The 20,627-nt window shown below is 33.5% G+C and overlaps 1 protein-coding gene and 1 pseudogene across 1 annotated transcript in view; one reads left to right on the top strand and one right to left on the bottom strand.

Moving 5' to 3' along the window:
• The window catches only part of CEP83 (centrosomal protein 83), a 95,119-nt gene that overhangs the window by 42,936 nt on the left and 31,556 nt on the right, over nt 1-20,627 (bottom strand). The window contains 4 exon segments of the mRNA XM_006923834.3: nt 4,797-4,928; nt 7,701-7,952; nt 14,220-14,351; nt 15,446-15,538. Of these exon segments, the coding sequence (XP_006923896.1) occupies nt 4,797-4,928; nt 7,701-7,952; nt 14,220-14,351; nt 15,446-15,538 (609 nt within the window).
• Nucleotides 5,669-5,784, top strand: LOC112472422 (annotated as a pseudogene).

Genomic DNA, 20,627 nt, shown 5'->3' on the forward strand with positions numbered 1-20,627 from the left:
GGTTGTACTACATTATAATTTCATGGACAGACAATTTAAACTATAAGTGCTTTAAATTTTTGAAGAAATACAACTACAATGAAAATCCAAAATCTGTGACAAATGTAATTATAACCTGCTATTATATACTAACTATAAAAGGCTGAATGACATAGTAGCTCGTTAACAAACCACACTGTTGCTGCTTTAAATATAAAGTGAAAAATTAGAGCCATCTTATTTTGTAGGATCTTGACTCATTTCAATAAGAACTATGAAATAAAATCTTATTTCTTAATTCATTCCATCCTGAGGTTTACTGAAATGAGAAAACTAAATTACAACTTATTAAAACTGAAAGAACATTGAACAGGAAGTCAAACAAGTGAAGTTTGTCTTCAGGTCTACTTTTGCTTTTAAACTAGTAAGTACATGCTCAAGCAAGGTACTTGTCCTCTCTGCATTCAAATTTACCCATCTATAGAGCTAGGTAAATTTAAGTTTTTCTTTAGTGTCACATTTGTATAATCCTAAAATAATGAATGCACTAATATTGATAATTAACTTCCTAAAAATATATGTAAAGAAATTATTCTTTGAAAACGAAAAAAATCATATAAATCTTATTGTTTAGATATGCAAATAACAGCACTTTCTATCAGTAATCTGAACCAAATCCCAAATAGTCACAATACTTTCTTTCTGCCTCTATATTCCTGGTTCTTAACCTTCTTTGTGAATAGGCCTCAAAAATCCTAGGTAAACTAGGAATCTTTTCCTATACGAAATGCCAATGTTAAAATGTTGCATATAATTTCAAGAGGTTCACAGTCTTCTGAAACTCCATGGGCCAAGATTCCCTGGGTTGCCCCCGTCCCCAGCCCAACCATAATTTGTTTTTATGTAGATCCTGGCCCCTACACTGTAAATTCACTTCATGCTTTTAACACAGCAGAAGCAAATACCCAGAGATTATTACTACTACTAACAAAATTTATATTAAAAAAAAAAAAAGGCAATAGTGGCATTTTACAGTGTTCAAGAATCTGTAAAATTACAGAGAGAAATGCAAGAAAACAATATGTAAGCAAGAAATATACTTGAAAAAATGTATTACTCTAGAAGCTCTTGATGCAAATTCCAAAGAGATAGTACTTAAATTCTGATTTTTTTCAAAAGTCTGAGATGGTATGACTTTATTAACTTAGCTAATAACTTCCTTAAAGCTGTATATTTTATTGGAGTTCTAAAGATGAAACACATCATGAGGTAACGAACTTATCTCATTAAATGTGAAATACCTTTAAAGTCATCATTCTCAGGCCATCTTTAGTTAATACTTTTTAATTCATGACATATAATCGCACTAACATAACTCCATCTAAAAAGCTAACAAACATTTACAAATTTGAATACACCCCAGGTGTTCCTTTGCATTGCAAACAACCATTTGCTAGAATTGCAAAATGCTGATGAAAATTTCAAGTTGCAAAGAAAATTGTGACAATCATGTTTGCAATATTATTTTAAAATTCATCCTTCCAATGAAATCTTTTTACTTGGAATGTTTTAAATGAAAACTTGGTTTGTCTAAAGTTGAAGGGTGATTTTTAATATGCCATTTATATGCAAAATAATGCAAGTGTGTCTTTAAAAAGACAGGCAGCTCTTAGCAATGTATATTAATAAATAAGCAGAGAAATAATACTATGTTAACATGCTCTTCTTTCTTCAGCAGAGTAGGAAAATCATCTAAGTGCTAACTCTAAAAAGAGCAACAGAGAAGGTTACGTGCAGAAAAAGAAAAATTAGGGTCAGAACACAAGTAAGCCAGGGAGCTGAAGTAAAATATGCTGCAAGAAAAGTATTTGTTGGTCCCCGAGAGTTAGAAGACACAGCAAAAAGTCATCTTATCCAATGTCCTGTTGCTCCATCTATGGTTCAGGTTATTCCAGCAGTTCAGTTTGGCTACTCAGGTTCAGGACAGTGTTTTGAAAATACTGAATACCCATTTTTTTCCCCACAAAATTGAAAATAACCTATACCAGAATTGGAAAGAAAAGTATGAGAGAACTCATGTCCTGAATTTACTTCTTTGTATTTTGCATCTACTTCTTTGTGTACTCTATCATTGTAGGCACTCAGTATGTATTTATTGAATATATAATTTATTTAATCAGGAAGCAATCAATTTATTTATTTTCTAGTAGGATTTACACAATCTTAGTAGGCTGGAAGGATTCTTAGAAATCAGCTAGAACAATGTCTCATTTCGTCTATGAGGAACTTGGATCCCAATGATATCAAGTAACTACCCTAAAGTCATATACACAGTTACTGATACAGTGAAGAATGAAATTAGTCCATTGGCTCAAAGTTATGTATTCTTTATGTCACATCATCTTCTCATTTAAGAATATCACAAGAGTATACCGTTATCATTTTCATCACCAGCGACTATTTATTATGTTCAATACCAACTTTAATCTTACGAAAATCCTTTTTAAGAGATAGGTATTATTTCCATTTAAAAGTTACGCAAGTCAGAAGTCACATAGGTGGTGAGTGAGTTGAATGAGCCATGATTCAAAGCCCACGAACTTTTTCATTGTACTTCATTACCTCCTCCAAAACAAGTTTTTAATTTTTAAATATATCTAAATTTCAACCTATAAGCTCGTTAGAAGACTACTCTTGATTTACAAATTTTTAACAATTAAAAATCTCATTGTTTAATTTTCACTTATTCTTTCTTTTCTACTGTCAGCCGTGTCTAATGAATTAAATGAGACATTGGCTATAAAACCACTTTGTAAACTGTAAAGTATAGATATTCAAACAAAAATGTGAAATGTCACTAGACATATAATCTGCAAATGTAAAAGCATATGTGTTTGTCATAAAAAAAATTGGGTAGATTATCTCCCAAGGGCGGCATCTAATCTAATACATCTAGTATTATGGTGTTGGCCTTTCAGGCACAGAAATCCAATTTTGTTACCACACTTAAAGAAGACTCTCAAGGTTAGATCCACATTAATAATGTTTACAAAAAGTAATCTATAAAATTAGAAGGTCAGTTTATAGATTACGAGAAAAAAATATAATGGAAACTAAAATGCTCTAAGTCTGAAGAACCAGTGTATTCTCTCTCTATAGACAAAATTACATGGAAGTCAAATAATAGTCAGAAAATAGCTTGGCTACTTCCTGAGAGACGTCTCTTACAGTAGAGTGCTCTTGATCATTCAAATCGAACAAATGGAATGAGATCAATTGTTTCATGGCCAGATTAGTGTAAGAATGATCCACATTGTTCCACAGTTAAGAATAATCTTTTCAAGGGGACTAGAATATTTACATTCTGACTAAAACTCTTTATCATAAACACTGCCTGAGTCTTTTCAAGTAATTCCTTGGCCAAGGAATTTATGATGAATATAATATCCCTTTAGATAAGTTCATACATATCTACCAGGCTACAGTAAATTCCTTCTGGTCTGGAAGCCATTTTGTTTTTTAAAGTGATTTTATATAACTCTGCTCTGATAGAAAATATGTATTTCACTGACTTAGTAACCAGTCTTATTTCTAAGTTCTTAGAGATGCCCAAGTACTACTAGTACTACTAGTACCAGCACTGCTGCTGGTGCTGCTACTACTATTACTACTGGCTAATATAATAACAGCTAATACTTGGATAATTATATATTAAACTTTATGCTAAGTGCTTTATGTATAATATTTCGTTTAATTTTTGTCATACTCTATAAGGTAAGTATTAGTGTTGTTTTATAAAGGAAAACATTAGTTTTCAGAGAGAACATAAATTGTCCAAGGTCACATAGCTAGTAAGGAAAAGAAATGAAATTTGATTCCAGTATGTCTGACTCCAGAGCTGATATTCTTATTCACTAGAGTATTCTATAAAATACTTTACCACTGCTAATCTATTTCTGGTTACTAGATTCCTAACATCTATTGCATTTGAGGGGGGGAACCTATAAGTCCCTGAGACAACTCTGTATATTAAAGATGTTCAAACCATTATATTCTTTTTAAAATAACAAATGCAGATCATGCTGTTAATATTTACTCATTTAACATTTATTGAGTGCCTACTGTGTGCCAGAACTGTTCCAGGAGTAATACAGCAGTAATAGCAATGTCTCTGAGCTCTTGGAAATTATATTTGGTTGAGGGAAAAGGGATGGGAAAGAAAAGGAGAGACAAAAATAAATACAAATATATTAGATGGTATTAAGAGCTATGGAGAAAAAGCAAATAAGGAAGATAGAGGGTAGGACAGAGGAAGTGGGAAGATGGTATTTTACAAAGAGAAGACAGGGAAGGCCTCTCTGATAAGGCCACATCTGAAAAAGATGAGGAAGCAAGAGAAGTAAATATGTGAGGGAAGATAATGCCAAGTGAACAAGTTCAAAGGCCCTAAGGTAGAAGTAAGCTTCCTCAAAGAGTAAGAAGGCCAGTAAGACTGGAGCAAAGTGAACAGGAAGAAAAATGGACTGTGATGGCTGTGGAAAGACTGCAGGGGCCAGATCACACCGAGCTCTAAATGGGTAAAGAGTAAAGAGACCAGTTTGGAGGCTATTGTAAAAATTGAGGCTAGAGAGAAAATGAGTTGGACTAGATTGATCATGGTGAATGTGATAAAAATTGCTCACATTCTGTATCTGGAAAGTAGAATAAAAGAATAAAAAATATTTCAATATAGAGAACTAAACTAAATGCAAAATTTTTTTGTCATTTATACAGTATGAAGCATTATAAAGAGTAAAGTAGAACATAAGATGACTTACTTTACTGGTCAATGTATTTATTTCCCGTTCAGCTTTATGCAATTTACTGATTAAAACAGTATTTTGTTCATTGCTTGATTGCAGCTCTTTTTCCAAGCGTTCAGCCTGTAGTTTAGCTGACTGTTTTTCAGCCTTTTATTAAAACAAAATATTTTAAAATTTGTTCATAATTCTATAAAAATATTGTAAGCACTATTTAAAATTTATTATAATCATACTACCCAAAATTATTCAAAATCTCAGCAATATTAACATGTACTAAAGAAAAAGACTTTCTCTAGGTATTTTATAGATTCAAATGAAAGATGTTTGCTCCAGGAAAAATGCAACAAAGCTATCTGAACAAACAACATATCAAGAGCCCCCAATGAAATAAAACTCATATAGTTCTCTTATGAGTGCACTCATTTGATATATATTTACTCTTACTGCTGACATAATTCAAACACACATTTTGGGGGTTTCAAATCCATAGCAGATATGAAAAAGCATATTAGAAGTAGGAAGGACTCATTTATAATAGTTAAAAAGAACTGAAAATCTAAAATCAATGGAGATTAAATGAATGAATGAATGAATTCAAAATACTGAACTAATTTGGAGGCTTTAGAAGTATGGGCAGAGGTCAATAGCTCTTGACCTCATTACATAATAAAGATTCTTAATGAAGACTATAAGTTGTCAAAATTTTCTGGTTGGTAATACTCGCAGTACTCTTTACTTATGGAAAACAATGCTTTTAAAAAATATTTCTAATCAAAATAATTAAAATAAAAAATGTTTGGGACGTGGTTCCACAGTGTAGCGGTTGGCATGTCTGCTTTACATGCAGAAGGTCCTGGGTTTGCACAGCAGTGGAGCCACGGTCCATAGTCTATAGCCATGCCACCCTGAACAAGCCTGATGTCTGATCTCGGAAGCCAAGCAGTGTTGGGCCTGGTTAGTACTTGGATGGGAGACCACCTAGGAAGACCAGGTGCTGTAGGCATAAATAATAATAAATTTTTTTAAAAGTCTGGCATTTAAAAGAGAAGCTTCGGTTTTGTAACATCTCACTTCCTATATATCTTAAATATAAGGAGTGTATTCAAATAATTCAGAAAAAAACTGTTTTCCTCAAATATAAAATGCTATTTTCTGGGCACAATGATAGCCAAAAAAAGTCGAAGAAGAAAGTAATGCTTGCTGTCGTGTACTTATTTTCATTTCATCTCACAAATGATAAAAAATTAAATACAGGCTCTTCTGAAAACGTGACAATGAACCTCTTCTGTCATCATTTAACTTGTCCTGAAAATAATCACTCTAAATGATCTCAATGAAAAGTTTCACACTGGGACCATATAATATATTCAACTGAAACCAACTACTTATTCTGTCACTATAAAATACGTTAAGGATGGCAGGATGGAAACATAAAGTCTCATTCTCAATTGCCTCATGTCTTAAGGTCCAATGATAGTGACAACTTTAGTTCTGGACCAGTAAATACTATCAAAAGCTTCGTCCAGAAATAAAAAGATGACTTCTCTTTAAATCATCCATGTACTCCCTGTACAAGTTTGCTGGCTGGGAAAAAAAATTACTACTTTGGATTTGATATTGGATTTTGATTACAAACTAGGTGTCCGCTAATTTCCCTCCACCTCAAATCATTTCACAACTATATGAATGGAAAAAAAAAAAAAATCTTTGGACTGCTCAAAATAAATCAAAACAATAAAACTAGTATATTTGCTACGAGTTAGATACTGACAACTAGGAGGGGTAAGCATGTCTGAAAAGATGGTATAAGGGGTCAGAATGCCTTGCCACTGTGTCATAATTTATTTTGAGCTGAAAACTTTTGAGAATTCAAAGACATTAAAAAAGGGGGGAAGGGTTCTCCTCACCTCCTCTTATCTACCTAAAAGCAGACACTCAGAAAAGAATTTAACTGTTATAAATTCCCTCCCCAGTGGTTTCATAACTAGGGAAGACTAACTCCTAATGCGGGAGACAAGAAGTTAGTATCAGGATAAGAGATCATCTACATATACATTGTCACAAAACTGTCATATCTTCCATCTACTTTCCTAAAGGCTCATTTATCTTTCTAAGTCATTTGTTTTCCTGTAAGTGCCCTTTCACCCCTTCTCCTTTCTCTATTAAGATGGTATATAAGCCCAAATTCTAACTGCCTCTTTGTGTCACATTTTCTCTGTGAATTCCCATGTACATATATGAATGAAAAGCTGTCTTTTCTCTTACTAAAGTCTGTTGTCAGTTTAATTCACAACCCCCCAACCACAGAACTTAAGAGGATGGAGGAAAAGTTTTTCCTCTCCAAAAATGAAACCAAGAATTTTGACTGAAGAGTACCTCCAGGAGTACCAGCCTAACTCTGTCAACTCTTATCTTTCTCTAATGAACTCAGGGAAATAATTCAGTGAAGCCTTGTATGTAATAGTAGCCAAGATGAATTTTATAACTTTAGCAAGAAGCTGTCGTAAGATATGATTTTGAGATCCCGAATCCCACTATAAGGAAATAACTATCTAGGAAGAAACTGTTCTTTCTCTTTTGAGATGTAACTATAGTCTTCAGAAACTAAAACAATTTTTTTTTTTTTTTTTTTTGCATTCTGCATATTCTACTCTGTGGCACTGTGACAGTTAAATTATTTCAGATAGGTGACCTGACTCCCAAAGAAGAAATAATCCCTTTGTATGTGTGGCAGCATAGCTATTGCTTATGAATCAATAGCTTTTCTCTTTACAAAAAGAATATATACTCTTGGGATTCCACAAATGCGTCAGCATTAGATTGGTGAGCATACATTTAGGCTCTAAAAATCAAAGGCTTGTCAACTGCACTTTAAAAAAAAGTGTGCCATACTCTACCGGGAAGCAATTAAAAACTCACCTCCAGGGATCTAAGGGTAGCCTGCATCTCAGCCAACTGCCGCACCTGAATTCTCTGAACATTTTCTACCTGAGCACCAGAATTCTCTTTTTCAGCCCTTAATTCTGCTACTTCAGCCTCTAAACCTTTTAATTTCTGACACAACTGGACTTTTTCTCGAAGAAGCTGCTCCGTTCGTTTGCTGTCTCTTGTGGGATCCACACTAAGCAGCTGCTTATGGAGTTCTTCTTTATCTTCCTCCAGTCTTACAATCTAATAATAATTTGAAAGAAAGCATACAACATTAAATTATTAAATTTTTAGTAATGAACATGCTTACAAGCCAGTAAATTAAAAGTTGCACAATGTAAGAAAGCTCAGGTGGTGAAATGAATTACCAAGGAAAAAACGTAAAATGTAAGATTCTGTACTCAAATGTAAGGGCAAGTACTTTGTCTTATTTTTCCTCTACCTCCCCATGGTGTCTAGCACAAGGCTTCATGAGTTGTCAAATAAAATTCAAAATTATACTACTGTAAAAATAATTATTAAAAATGTGTCAAGTATTTTAAAATTCATCAGAACTTTATGGGGGTTTATGCATGATCAATATGCTGATTACCGCTAAGCTGTTCCTCATGTGACAGTAATTCTTAGGCTATGTCTATACTAATAAAATGATCTATTCTGAAGGAACTTAATTCACAAAAAAAGCTGCTTGTCCATAAAAATAACTACAAATCTGAGTGATGAAAGAGTTTTTAAATAACAGCTGAGAATTTATTAAAGTCCTAGTTGTGATGATGTCCTATTTCCTAATTCTCAGATTCAAGAAAGAAATGAAAATCATTACTCTAAGGCATTTGAAAAAGTCAGTGGGGAACTCGCAGAACAAAAGTACCAATGATCTTCTCATTCATGACAACCATCACTTCCAGATTTCACGGGTCTTCCAATCACTGGTTTTCAAACTGCCTCCTAATCTCTGAGACACTTCAGAGGCCCCTCATCTCCAGGAATGAGGGGGCAAAAAACTCACTTTCCCTTTCCTGATCTCCCAAACTATCCGTCCTCTATCACCATCACGAAATCTTCATTTTAACCAGGGCACCTCCTCTTTTCATTCTTTCATTTGTGAGGTTTCTTCAGATGATTCAACTTTCTTTCTAGAAAGGATTCAGCTGTTTTTTAAAAAGGTAGAAACCACTGCTCTAAACACCAACGATGCCAGGACGAGCTTAGAAGGCTCATTCTAAACCAAAAGGACTTAAAGAAATGCTCTGTAACCTAGGCGGAAGTGACCCAAGAGACAACTGATTGCTCACGTTGCAATAAAAGTGTGAGACCTCCACCCCAGGGCAGAATCTGTTTTCTTCACCTGTAAAATGAAAGGTTAGAGTGGAGGCCCTCTAAGATCCTTTTCAGTTTTAACATGCAGTGACTGCAATTTGGTTTTGGACGTGCTGAATTAAAGATATCAATGGGAAATATAAGTAGAGCTAACCAGCAGGCAAAAATTTTTTTTTCCAGAAAATATTTTCTTAGAAGGCAGCTGTAGAATTTAGAGCCACGCCCTCAAAAGCCTAAATAATTAGTGTCACGTTATTTTTCCTCCCACCCTTTATATATAAACATTACCCCTGGGGTTTGGTCCCTAACTGCCATTTTTCCTCCATTTTCTCTTTCCTTAAACTATGTGACTTTATGCAAGTCATTTTTTCACTTTGGCCTCAGTTAAAATGAAGAGCTTGGGCTGGAATATCTTTAAGATACCTTTTGCATGAGGTAACTCAAATATCAGAGGTGTAGCAGCTCAACTAGGTCAGGCAGGAGTCAATGTATATATATATCTAAGGTTCAGACAATGGTGCCTTTAGTGAGTACTTTACTGAATGCTGAGTGTGCTACAAATAAAACTGCATTTAGTAACAGTAATTTCTCTTATAGTCTTGTTTCTCTGATTTTTCTCTATGGGGTCAGACAGTTAAGTTCTTGACCAGCATGTTTCCAATATTATTACTTTCTCTAACACTAACAGTTCTGAGGGGCATCTGTGATAGCTGAAGTGACTGCTGAAACTATGGACCAAGCTAGTTAATGGCAAAGTCAAGATTAGGTCTCATATTTACAACTCCTCAACTAGAGTTCACTATCAGATCATTCCTACCAAAATTGGTGACCAATGGCTTCTAGCCTCTCTGGTCATTTATTGTCATGCAACAAATATTTATTGAATACTTACTATGTACCCAGCACTGTTCTAGGTAGTAAGGATATATTGGAGAACCAAGTAGACAAGCAAATAATCACAAAACCTCTGCTATCAAGAAGCTTATATTCAATCATTGCTATGATACCACTCTTGTCCCAGTCATTTGGGCACAGTTCTTAGACGTATCCCCACCTTTTCTTTTTTCCTACACTCTCAGATTCAATGTCATCTTTCTCGATATCCTCAATTTGTTGTGCTCTCAATTCTTTTTCTAAATTTCCAAAGGCTTTGTTTGAATTTCTCTTTTATGACATTTATCCAAATCTGCCTTATTACTGTTACTTCCATGTTTACTCTGCTCTTGGAAAATATAAACTTACTTGACAGGAAAGATGTTGTATTAACCAATTTTACTTTTAAAAAATTGTTGAAGGAAATGGAACAGAAACATATTAGGAGCTAGGAATAATTGTTGATCTTCTTTACAACAAATGGTAGCACCACTCAATTCCCCAGGGCACCCGAAAGGAAAAGGCAGTATATCTAATTGCTCCATCTGTCTTTGTTTTTATTATCTTTATGATGCAGCATAGAGAAACAGTTAAGAGTATAGTATGATTACAGGCTCTGTAATCAAAGGGCCTAAATTTTTTTTTTCTTTCAGAATTTCAAAGATACTACTCTGTCTTTGGGATTGTATTAGTTCCCAAAAGAAGTCTGTTGTTATTCTTATCATTTTTTCTCTGGTTACTTTTAATTAAAACTTTTATTTTTAGATAATGTTAGGTTCACATTCAGTTGTAAGGAATAATAAAGATCCTGTGTACCCTTTACCCAGTTTCCCCCACTGCTACCATCCCTCCTCTTCTATTTTCTGGAAGAAATTGTGTAGAATTGTTTTTCCTTTTTTTTTTTTAAATCACTTGGTAGAATTCTCCAGTGAAATCATTCTTTTGGGGAATTTTTAAATTATGAATTTAGTTTCCTTGTTATATGGCTATTCAAATTATCTATTTCATATGGGCCAACCTACAGTATATGTGCCTGTTTCATCTATTTGTCAAATTTATTTGGGTAGAGTTCTTCATCTCTGTATATCATAAAAAGATTACAACACTTTTGATGTCTGTAAAGTCTGTAGTGATATTGTTTCATTCCTGATATAGGTAATTTGTGTCTTCTTTCTTTTTTGTCAGTTTAGCTAGAAGTTTGTCATTTTATTTGTCTTCTCAAAGAATCAGCACTTTGCTTCACTGATTTTTCTCTACTGTTCTTGTTTTCAATTTCATTGGTTTCTACTCTTTATTTCCTTCCCTCTATTTTCCTTGGGTTTATTTTGATCCTTTCTATGTTCTTAAGGTAGAGACTTAGATTATTGATTTGACACTTTTCTAATGAATGAATTTAGTGCTATAAATTTCCTCTCCAGCACTGCTTTAGCTGTGTCCCAAATATTTTAATTTGCTGCATTTTCATTTTCATTCAAGTCAATGTATTGTTTTTGAAATTGTTTTTCATTGTTATGTTTTTCATTGAAATTTCCTCTTTGACTCATGAATTAGTCGAAGTGTGTCATTTCACTTGAAGATTTCCTTGCCACCTTTCTTACTGGTTTCCAGTTCGATTCTAGAGTTGTTGGAGACCTCACTGTATGTAACTTTAATTTTTGTAAATTTGTAGAGATTTATTTTTATAGCCCAGGATATTGGTCTATCTTGGTACATGTTCAGTGGCCACTTGAAAAGAATGTATTTAGGTACTCTTGTTGGGTGCTCTATTAATGTTGAGTTGATTCAGTTGGTTGATGGTGTTGAGGTCTACCATCCTTTCTGATTTACTAATTGTTCTATCAATTGTTGAGACAGGAGTCTGACATCTCCAATAGTAATTGTGAATTTGTCTATTTCTCCTTTTAGTTCTATCAGTTTTTACTTCACATATTTTGTAGTTATTTGGTTCATACACAAATAGTCTTCATATGACTTCTTGGTGAATGGACTTTTTTGTCATATAATGTCTACCTCTGGTATTTTTCTTTGCTCTATCTTAATATAGCTACTCCTGCTTCTTTTATATAGGCAACTTCAGAATTTGTGTAAAGTGCTAGACTTAGTATGTACTCTGTATAAAGTGCTAGACTTAGTATGTACTTAAAACCAAATGCATTGAGAAATCATGACATTATCTTTTTCATAAGATATCGTCTTTCATATATTCTTTATAATTCAGAATATCATGAGGGAGACATGAATTCCTGGAGTGTTTCCCAGGAAAACACTAACAAAATCTTCCTAAAGTATTTCCCTAAGAACCAACACACTAAAGAATATTCAGTTACTTCTTTTATCTATAGAAGTAAAAATGAACAGTACATACACTTTGAGTCACTCATGGAAGAAAATTCAATTATTTTAGTACATCAAATTAACATATTTTATACCATTTTAAATTGTAAGATTGGAGAATGGCAAGAGTAGGCTTTGCTTTGAAGTTTTACTGCTATTTCATGATCCACAATCATCTCACTAGATTTTATTGTTATTATGTATAGAAACTGGAGTACAAAGATAAGTGATTAAATAAAAGTGAATACCCGATTATCCACTAATTAACATTGCTCCTGCATAATCAATTGGGAAGTAGAAAGAAAAGAAGTTTGGTCTTATCAGAATGTTTTACTTTTCTAGCCTCTCCTAATTATGGCTTCTCAGCTAGCTGTTTACCTTAAGATTTCTAAGAATGTCGTAAGATATTCCAAATATGAAAATTAACCCCTTAAATTTTTTAATGACTATTATTTGATCTTTCACGGGTAAAAAATAGATTAGTTGTCAGATTTCAGATACAAGTTTCATTCTTTAAAAAATAAAATAAACTGAAGAATACAAATAATCATTACCAGATAAACATCATTAGATTTTAAAAGTAAAGTAAAAAAGTGAAAAATAAAGCACTATTCTTAACCTCAGTATTTACTCTTCAATATACTAAATCTATATTTTAGGCTGGGAATCTTTATTATTCTTTTTTTTTCCACAAGAAATTTTTATATGCAGTTCTTTTAAGTCTATCATAATTACAGATTCAAATCCTTTCATCATCACACATAGTATAGATCGACTGATCTCCTGATGAAATTATAGCTGTCGGATGGCTTCTAAATATCATGACAACTTCAAATCATGGGAATTTTCAAACTTATACCTCTAGACTCCGTGTTGGGGTACCTGAGTCTATTGTTAACTTGGATGCTGACTCTGAGACTTTGAGGAAGTTACTTATCTTGTGCTTCAGTTTCCTAATTTAAAATGGAGACACTATTAGAAGTGAGATCATATATGAATAAAGGATTTAAAGCTATAAAGAATTTTTTTAATGCAAAAGACTATTATAAATATTTATAGTTTTCTGATACTGTATTATTAATGAACTCAAATGATCTAAAGTTCATACAGCTTCTTACATTTCAAACAATCATGGAACAGTTTGTTCACTGATAAATATAAATCAGTTTGATCCAATAAGTTATTGGTAAAGGAAAGTGAGTATATTCTAACTCTTGATTCTGAATAAAGGCAACACAATAAATATACGATGCAGATGTGTTTATACACAGTACATTTCATATAACTATAAATGACAAACTATTTTTTACAAATTCTCCTAGCATTAGATTTCTTATTTGAATAGTGCAGGATAAAATTGGCATTTCTCTCTTTCCATCCTGAAAAATCATCTAAAAGCAACATAAAGAATGAGAAACACAAACCCTATTTTGGAGAATATTAGGAGACAAACCACAAAATGAGCAGAGAAACTGCCAAGGCACTAGAGATAAAGCAGGAGTGCATGCTATAGGCAGCAGATGGGGGATTTTGCAGTTGCAGGTGTCAAAGAACAAAGTACGCTTCCTGAAGGTGACGGGCATACTCTAAGGTATACCTTGTTTGCATAAATGGAAACAAGATGAATGGGCTGACAGCCAGAGCTCTCCTAGATGTGGGTATGGTTCCAAGGAGAGGGGGACAGTGCTGAATAAGAAATCATAGAGACAAAAGAAGTCTTCCTCTATGGCTATGGGAGAAAAGAGACTATTGCCACTGACTGCAACAAAATAAAGGAGGAAATGAATAGAAAAATCTAACAGCCACAAAAGAACATTCACAAGAAAAATGCTGCCTATATAGCAGATGAAAATCACAATAGTTCACCATTAATCAATAAAACTAATTATGCAATCAACTCTAACTTGAGATTTACAAAAAACATATAATCATAAAATTTTATTGACTAGAATAACAACTAAATTAGTATAATCAATCACTCACCTCTGATTCATATTTTATTTTTTCTTCACCTAAAATACGTGCAAATTCTTCTTTCTGGTGTTCAAATTCTGATTTGAGAAATGTATGTTCATAACGAAGCTTATTATACTCAGCTCTATACTTTTCAACTTCCTAAATTAAAAGGAGACTGCAATTTATCACAAATTTATAAATGAAATTTGTATTCACTCCAAAAATCACTTTTGCAAATATAATTTTAAATTACATTATATTCAGAGCAATTCTAAAAGTAAAAAATAAGCTTAACAGAAGTACAAACAAACTTTGGAAAAGTTCTCATAACAAGTATCCTACACACAGAATTACTACATTTCTGAGAAGGTATCAATAAAGCCAATTACCATTCAATTAACCTTATTTCCTCACTGATTCTCATAATAATAAAAATGTATAGCAAGTCAAAAGTTCTGATCTCTGGACTTAATAATACTTAAGAATGTAGCATACCTTTCAAAATATAGATTAAAAAATAATTTCATAAAAGATAAAATACCCTCTTAAAAGTCATATGGGATGAATTCAAAGTAGATAAAAGATTCTTTGGATACTTTTAGTACAGTCATTTAAGGTTCAATCAAATATTATACTGATAGTTCAACTCAACATATCGGTCTGAAGAATATATATAGCACCAACTCTCTTAACTAACCAGGAACACATGTAATTCCCTGGTATGCTCCAATTCTGCTTCTTAACACTACAAAAGTTTCTGGCGTTCTGAGTCTCAATAAGAACTTTGACAACAGAGCAGAAAAATAGAGGAGACACTATGTCAACAAGTAGCAGGAAATTAAATAACAAGGAAGTCTCGTAAAATACTCAGTTCCCTGTAAATCTTTAGCTGAAAGATTTTTCTTCTAAGCCAGTTTACAAACCAAGAAAATGGGTTTTGTGATTTTATTAGAATCATACTTTGCTTTGATATTTTAAAAAATGCTTTTACTGAACTTGATCACCTACCTTGGGTCTAAGTGACTTTGTGTATATCCCAAAATTAAATTTATTCCTAAACCATAATGCTTTGGTTATCCATCAGAAAGATATGAAAAAGATGACTTTATCAAGCCAGTAAGCCATTTATAACACAGAATCCACAACTATTTTGTACAATGGCAGCATCGCTAGACTATAACTTTCCAAAGGGGTCCATAGTGAAGGGGACAATACTCATTTGTATACATATATAGTTCTTTCAATATACTTACTTCATCTAGATCCCGAAAACGCTCTCTCATTGGAGTTTCTAATTCTTGCTGTATTTGTGCTCTTAACAGTTCCAACTTTTGTGGAGTTAATACCTAATATGGAGAGGAATACAAAGAATTCTAAATATAAAATCACAAATATCAAAATCAAGATTTTGCCAAATTTCAAAGCTTCTCTCCTAATTATGACAATGAAATACAATTTACAAAAATTTCACAATATACTTAATTTTACAGTAATCATTATATAAATAGAACCAATCTTTTGAACAATACTTTGAAACAATGCTTTTCAGAATCTCAATTTCAGGCTCTCAAAGATGTCGAAAATTCCATTAATATGAGGTAAAGACAGTTACTAATTATTATCATTGTTATTATTAGGAATAATTATGTTGGCAGCTAAGTATCATGTTGGATACAATGGCTGATAGACTATCTTCTAAAGCAAGCAAAATAAAGGTGTAATAATTTGGTATACCATAAAGAATCCTTCAGATTTATTTTCAATCAAAAGAAGCTGATTTTTACTCTGATCACCAAAACTAATTTAGGCTCCTCCCTAAAATACTCCCTTATAAAACTCAACTTTCAAAAAGTAATGAAATATTTTAGTAAGCTCCTTAAGGCTAGATATAGTCTTTATTGACCATAGTGTTCTCAACACCTTGCATTGCTGCCTGGCACGCAGGAACCATTCAGTTATTATTTCCTGAATTAACAAATATTAGTTGCAAAAAAAAAAAAAACAAAAAAAAAAACCCTAGTTTGCATTTATAATTATTCCTGAAAACTAAGAATAATGTTTAATTCATTCATTTATTCATCAATACTCCAAATATCCCAAACATTTTACTGAGTGAATGCCTACAACATATAAATATTGTGCAACATACTATTATCTACATAACATACTGTTCTAAATACCTTACATGCATTAACTTCTTTGATTCCCGTGACAATACATAACGTAGCCACATTACCATCTCCTTCTAACACTTTGAAGCACACACAGTCTAACTTTCTAAAGATCATAAAAATTCACAGGAAGCATATCATTCCCCATAAGAAGTTCAAACTCTCATGTGAAAAAGAACTTATATATACAAATAACTTAAAAAATAGGCAATATAGGTTTACCAGGTAAAGACAAACTTTAAAGATATTTAAGATAGAAAGAATGGAACATCTAAGGAATGGGCAAACTACAGCTTAGGTATAACCCAAAACCAAAGAATGGATAAAATTTTAAATTCCCTGGGGAGAAAAATGATCTTCACAAGTGAGCTAAAGGAATTTTGGATAGGACCACACTAAGTGCTACAGGAAATTTAGAATCCTGTGTCCCTGTGCATTAATGCTGGTAGCAATCTCTAGACATTGTAACAACCAAGGCCACCCTGAATGATTTTCACATGTCACGTAAGAGAGCTGCATTCTAGCTGGGAACAAATGGGAAAGAGGTGGGTGCTACAAAGTGGAAGGTTCCCGAATACTAGGTTCATATTCTTAGTATTCAATAGTATTTATTTGAAAAGTTTTTATTTAAATGAATAAATATAATTACATAAAGAAAATTATTCAAACAAAATAAAATATAATACCAAAAAACTAAATTCTCTTCTCACTTCAGTTATCCAGTTATCCTCTTAGGAAGCAACAACTGTTAACAATTTCTTAACAACTGTTAATCCTTCTTAACACAATCTATAGATATATAATCATATATACCACTTTTAACGTTTACATAATGAAAAGCATACTATATACATTTTTTGTATCTTGCTTATTCACTGAAGGTTTTTAAGCTTAAGAATGGTATCACCATATGTATTGTAGGAAGAAGCAAGATGGATCAAAAGCTTTGCTGGGAGAGAATTGATAGCTATGGAAAGGAGAGGCAGAGAGCTCCTGTTAAAATCTGGTTTATGATGTCAAGAGCCCAAATTGAAGAGAGGTGGTAATTAAAAGGAAAACATGAATAGGTAAACTTATTTGGACTGTTTCAAACAAACCAACTTTAAAAATAAACAAGCAAGCAAAACTGAAGGAAATCTGAACAAAGATACAATATTAATAGGTAGTATTCCTTAAGTACTTTTAGGTATGGTGATGCTATTGTGGCAAAACTTTTAAAAGAGGTATTGCCTTGTATGTAATAGAGATATATGTTACCGAACAGAAAGAGTTCATCTACCCAGCACTAGCAGAACTAAGCACTAAACACTAAGAACTGCGAAAGGGAAAGAATGGTCATTTTATTATGAATGGTGCCACCCAGGAGAACAGGAAGCTAATGCTCAAAAGTCTAAACTCCTCAATGGTTTACAGACAAGAAATTTTATGAACAAAGATCACAAATTATCATGAGTAGGGTTTTGGGTTCTGGGTCATGCTGACTGGTCAAGAGTGAGATAAAGGCAGTAAATCATTATTTCAGGCCTTGAGGTCAGTTTCTGAGTCCTTCAGTCTGCTTTCATGAGGATGTGGCCAGGGGGTGTGGGTGGGGGCAGCGGGGGTGTCTTTCAGCTTTAAGGCTCAAGAGCTGAAACCCAACTTAGACCATGATGCTACCTTTAGCTTAACAGAAATCATACCTTGTGACCTTTAGTCAAAGCATGGTCATTGTTTCTGGCTGCCTCAGGGGGTTAATTACTAGTAAGGGAAAGGGCTTGCAGGCATGCTGTGAAGAAACTGAACAGAGTGCTAGCGCTACATGTAAAATCAAAATCGGGACCCTCCGTTTCAGTTGGTTGTTGGCTTTGTTGGCTTAAAAACATCTTAATACATGTTACTAGGTTATCTTGATGTGCAGGGGTAGAAACTATATATTTTGTGACTCTTACTCATTGTATGCTATTATTATTTCTGCTCTCTTGGTTATTTATTTTTCTCTGCAGTCTAACATGCCCTGGGCTAAGCAATTTCTGTAATGGTTAATAGCATGCTATGTGAATTCCTTCTTCTGGCTGTTAGTCCAAACTAGCATACGAACTTTTTTTTTTAAGTAAAAATATTTTCTGAAGGGTCTTAACCCCTTGGCTTCATATATACTAAAATATGTAGAGTTGAAATAATATGACTTGCTTCAAAATAATCAAGAGGGGTTAAGGGAGAGAGTTGGGGGTACAGTGGGATGTGTGTAGGAGTTGGAGAGAGTTTAGAAGATAAAACAAAACTCTCTCAAAGATGGTATTACTGATGTTGGGTGATAAGTATGTGGGATGCATCCCATAAAATACTCTCTACAGTAAGTTCTTGCTTAATGCCTTCAATAGGTCCTTAAAAACTGTGACTTTAAGCAAAACAATGTATAACAAAACCAATTTTGCCATAGGCTAACCGACACAAACAAAACTTCCTACAGCATATTTCTGGTCACAAAAACATCAAACTTCTAAATAAAGACCTAAAACAAATCTAATATTAAACACTGAAATAAATGTGAGCTATATATACATTTAAGAAAGATGTATAAAACAAATAAAATAATGTTTTTCCAACCCACTTATTTCAGTTCAGGGTCACAGGTGGCTGAAGCCTATCCAAGCAGCTCAGGGTGCAGGCCATCAACCCACTCCAGGCAAGACGCCCTTCTGTCACAGGGTGCACTCACACACACCCATACTCACTCAGACTGGGACAATTTAGACACACCAATTAACCTCACAGGTACGTCTCTGGGATGTTGGAGAAAACCAGAGTACTTGGAGAAAACATGGGGAAAGGTGCAAACTCTACACAAAAGAAGTGATTATTTTTCTCATCAACATTAGAACAAAACAACATTGAACTAAATGATGTTATTCAAGGACCTTTTGTACTTTTGCACTTGAGATTTCCATAATTAAAAGTTAATTTAAAATAAAAGGTGAGCTTTGCAAAAACTTCCAAGTCATGGCACAGGAAGGGATATCCAGGCAAAATGTGATGAATGCCCTGACATGAGGAGATGGAACTGAGAAGCCAGGGAGACTAGTGTGTGGCTAGAGTCACAAGAGAGGGTAGCAGAGAGGAGAGTAGCACAGAAGGAAAATTATGAAGATCTGTAAAAGATCCTCCTCAACTCATTTAGAGAGTACTGATCAGCTACATATGTAAGGAAAATATCTAAGGCCAGGAAAAGAACCACCTGAAAGGATTAGAGGCTTGACCACCTAGAGTTCATATACAACCATGGCTATTTCCTTTTCCCAAAGCCAGACTAAAAAACTTCATTTCATCGAGAAATTGGCAGAGTACTCAGAGGGGTCTCAGCAACAGGAAATAATTAGCACTATACTAATCTCCTCCCATTTAACAAATCTTAAAAGCAAGACCCAGAAAGATAAAACTGTTTCCAAGTAACCGTGTCCCAGAACAAAGCTCAAGAATATTTAACAGAATACGAAATATCTAGTGCTTAGCAAAGTAAAATTCACAATGTCTAGCACCCAATAAAAATCTACCAGGCATGGAAAGAAGCAGGACAATACTACCCACAATAAACAGGAAAAGAAAATCAACCAACCAAAATCAACCCAGGAGATGTCAAAATTAGCAAAGATATTAAAATGGTTATTACAACTGAATTCCTTCCACATGTTCAAAAAGCTTAGATAAAAGATTAAATATGTTAAGTAGAGATTAGGAGGCTATGAAAAAAGACCAAAATTGGACTTCAAGATAAAAACTAAAATTTCTGAGATGAAAAATAAAATACACTGTATAGACTTAATGACAAATTAGACATTGGCAGACGATCAGCAAACTTGGAGACATAACAGAAACTATCCAAACTGAAACAAGGAGACAAAAAAATTAAAAATAATAAACAGAACATCAGTGAACGATAGGAAAACTTTAAGTGGCCTAACATCAAAGTCCCCTAAGGAGATGAAGGAAGCAAAAAAAAAGATTTTGAGATGTCAAAAAAAAGGTCTACATTTAATAAAAACTATATACCCACAGACCCAAGAAGCTCAATAAATCCAAAACACCAAGAATGTGAAGAAAAGTGCACAGGTATGTCAATCAGATTGCTCAAAATCAGTAATAAAGAGAAAATCTTAAGAGCAGCCAAGAAAAAAAAAAAAGACACTGCATACACAGAACAAAGTTAAGAATAATAGCAAATTTCTTATACGAAACAACATAAGTGAGAAGACAGTAGTAGAACATCCTTAAAGTATTGGCGGGGGGG

Source organism: Pteropus alecto, unplaced genomic scaffold (assembly GCF_000325575.1).
Source record: "Pteropus alecto unplaced genomic scaffold, ASM32557v1 scaffold76, whole genome shotgun sequence".
Taxonomy (NCBI): domain Eukaryota; kingdom Metazoa; phylum Chordata; class Mammalia; order Chiroptera; family Pteropodidae; genus Pteropus; species Pteropus alecto.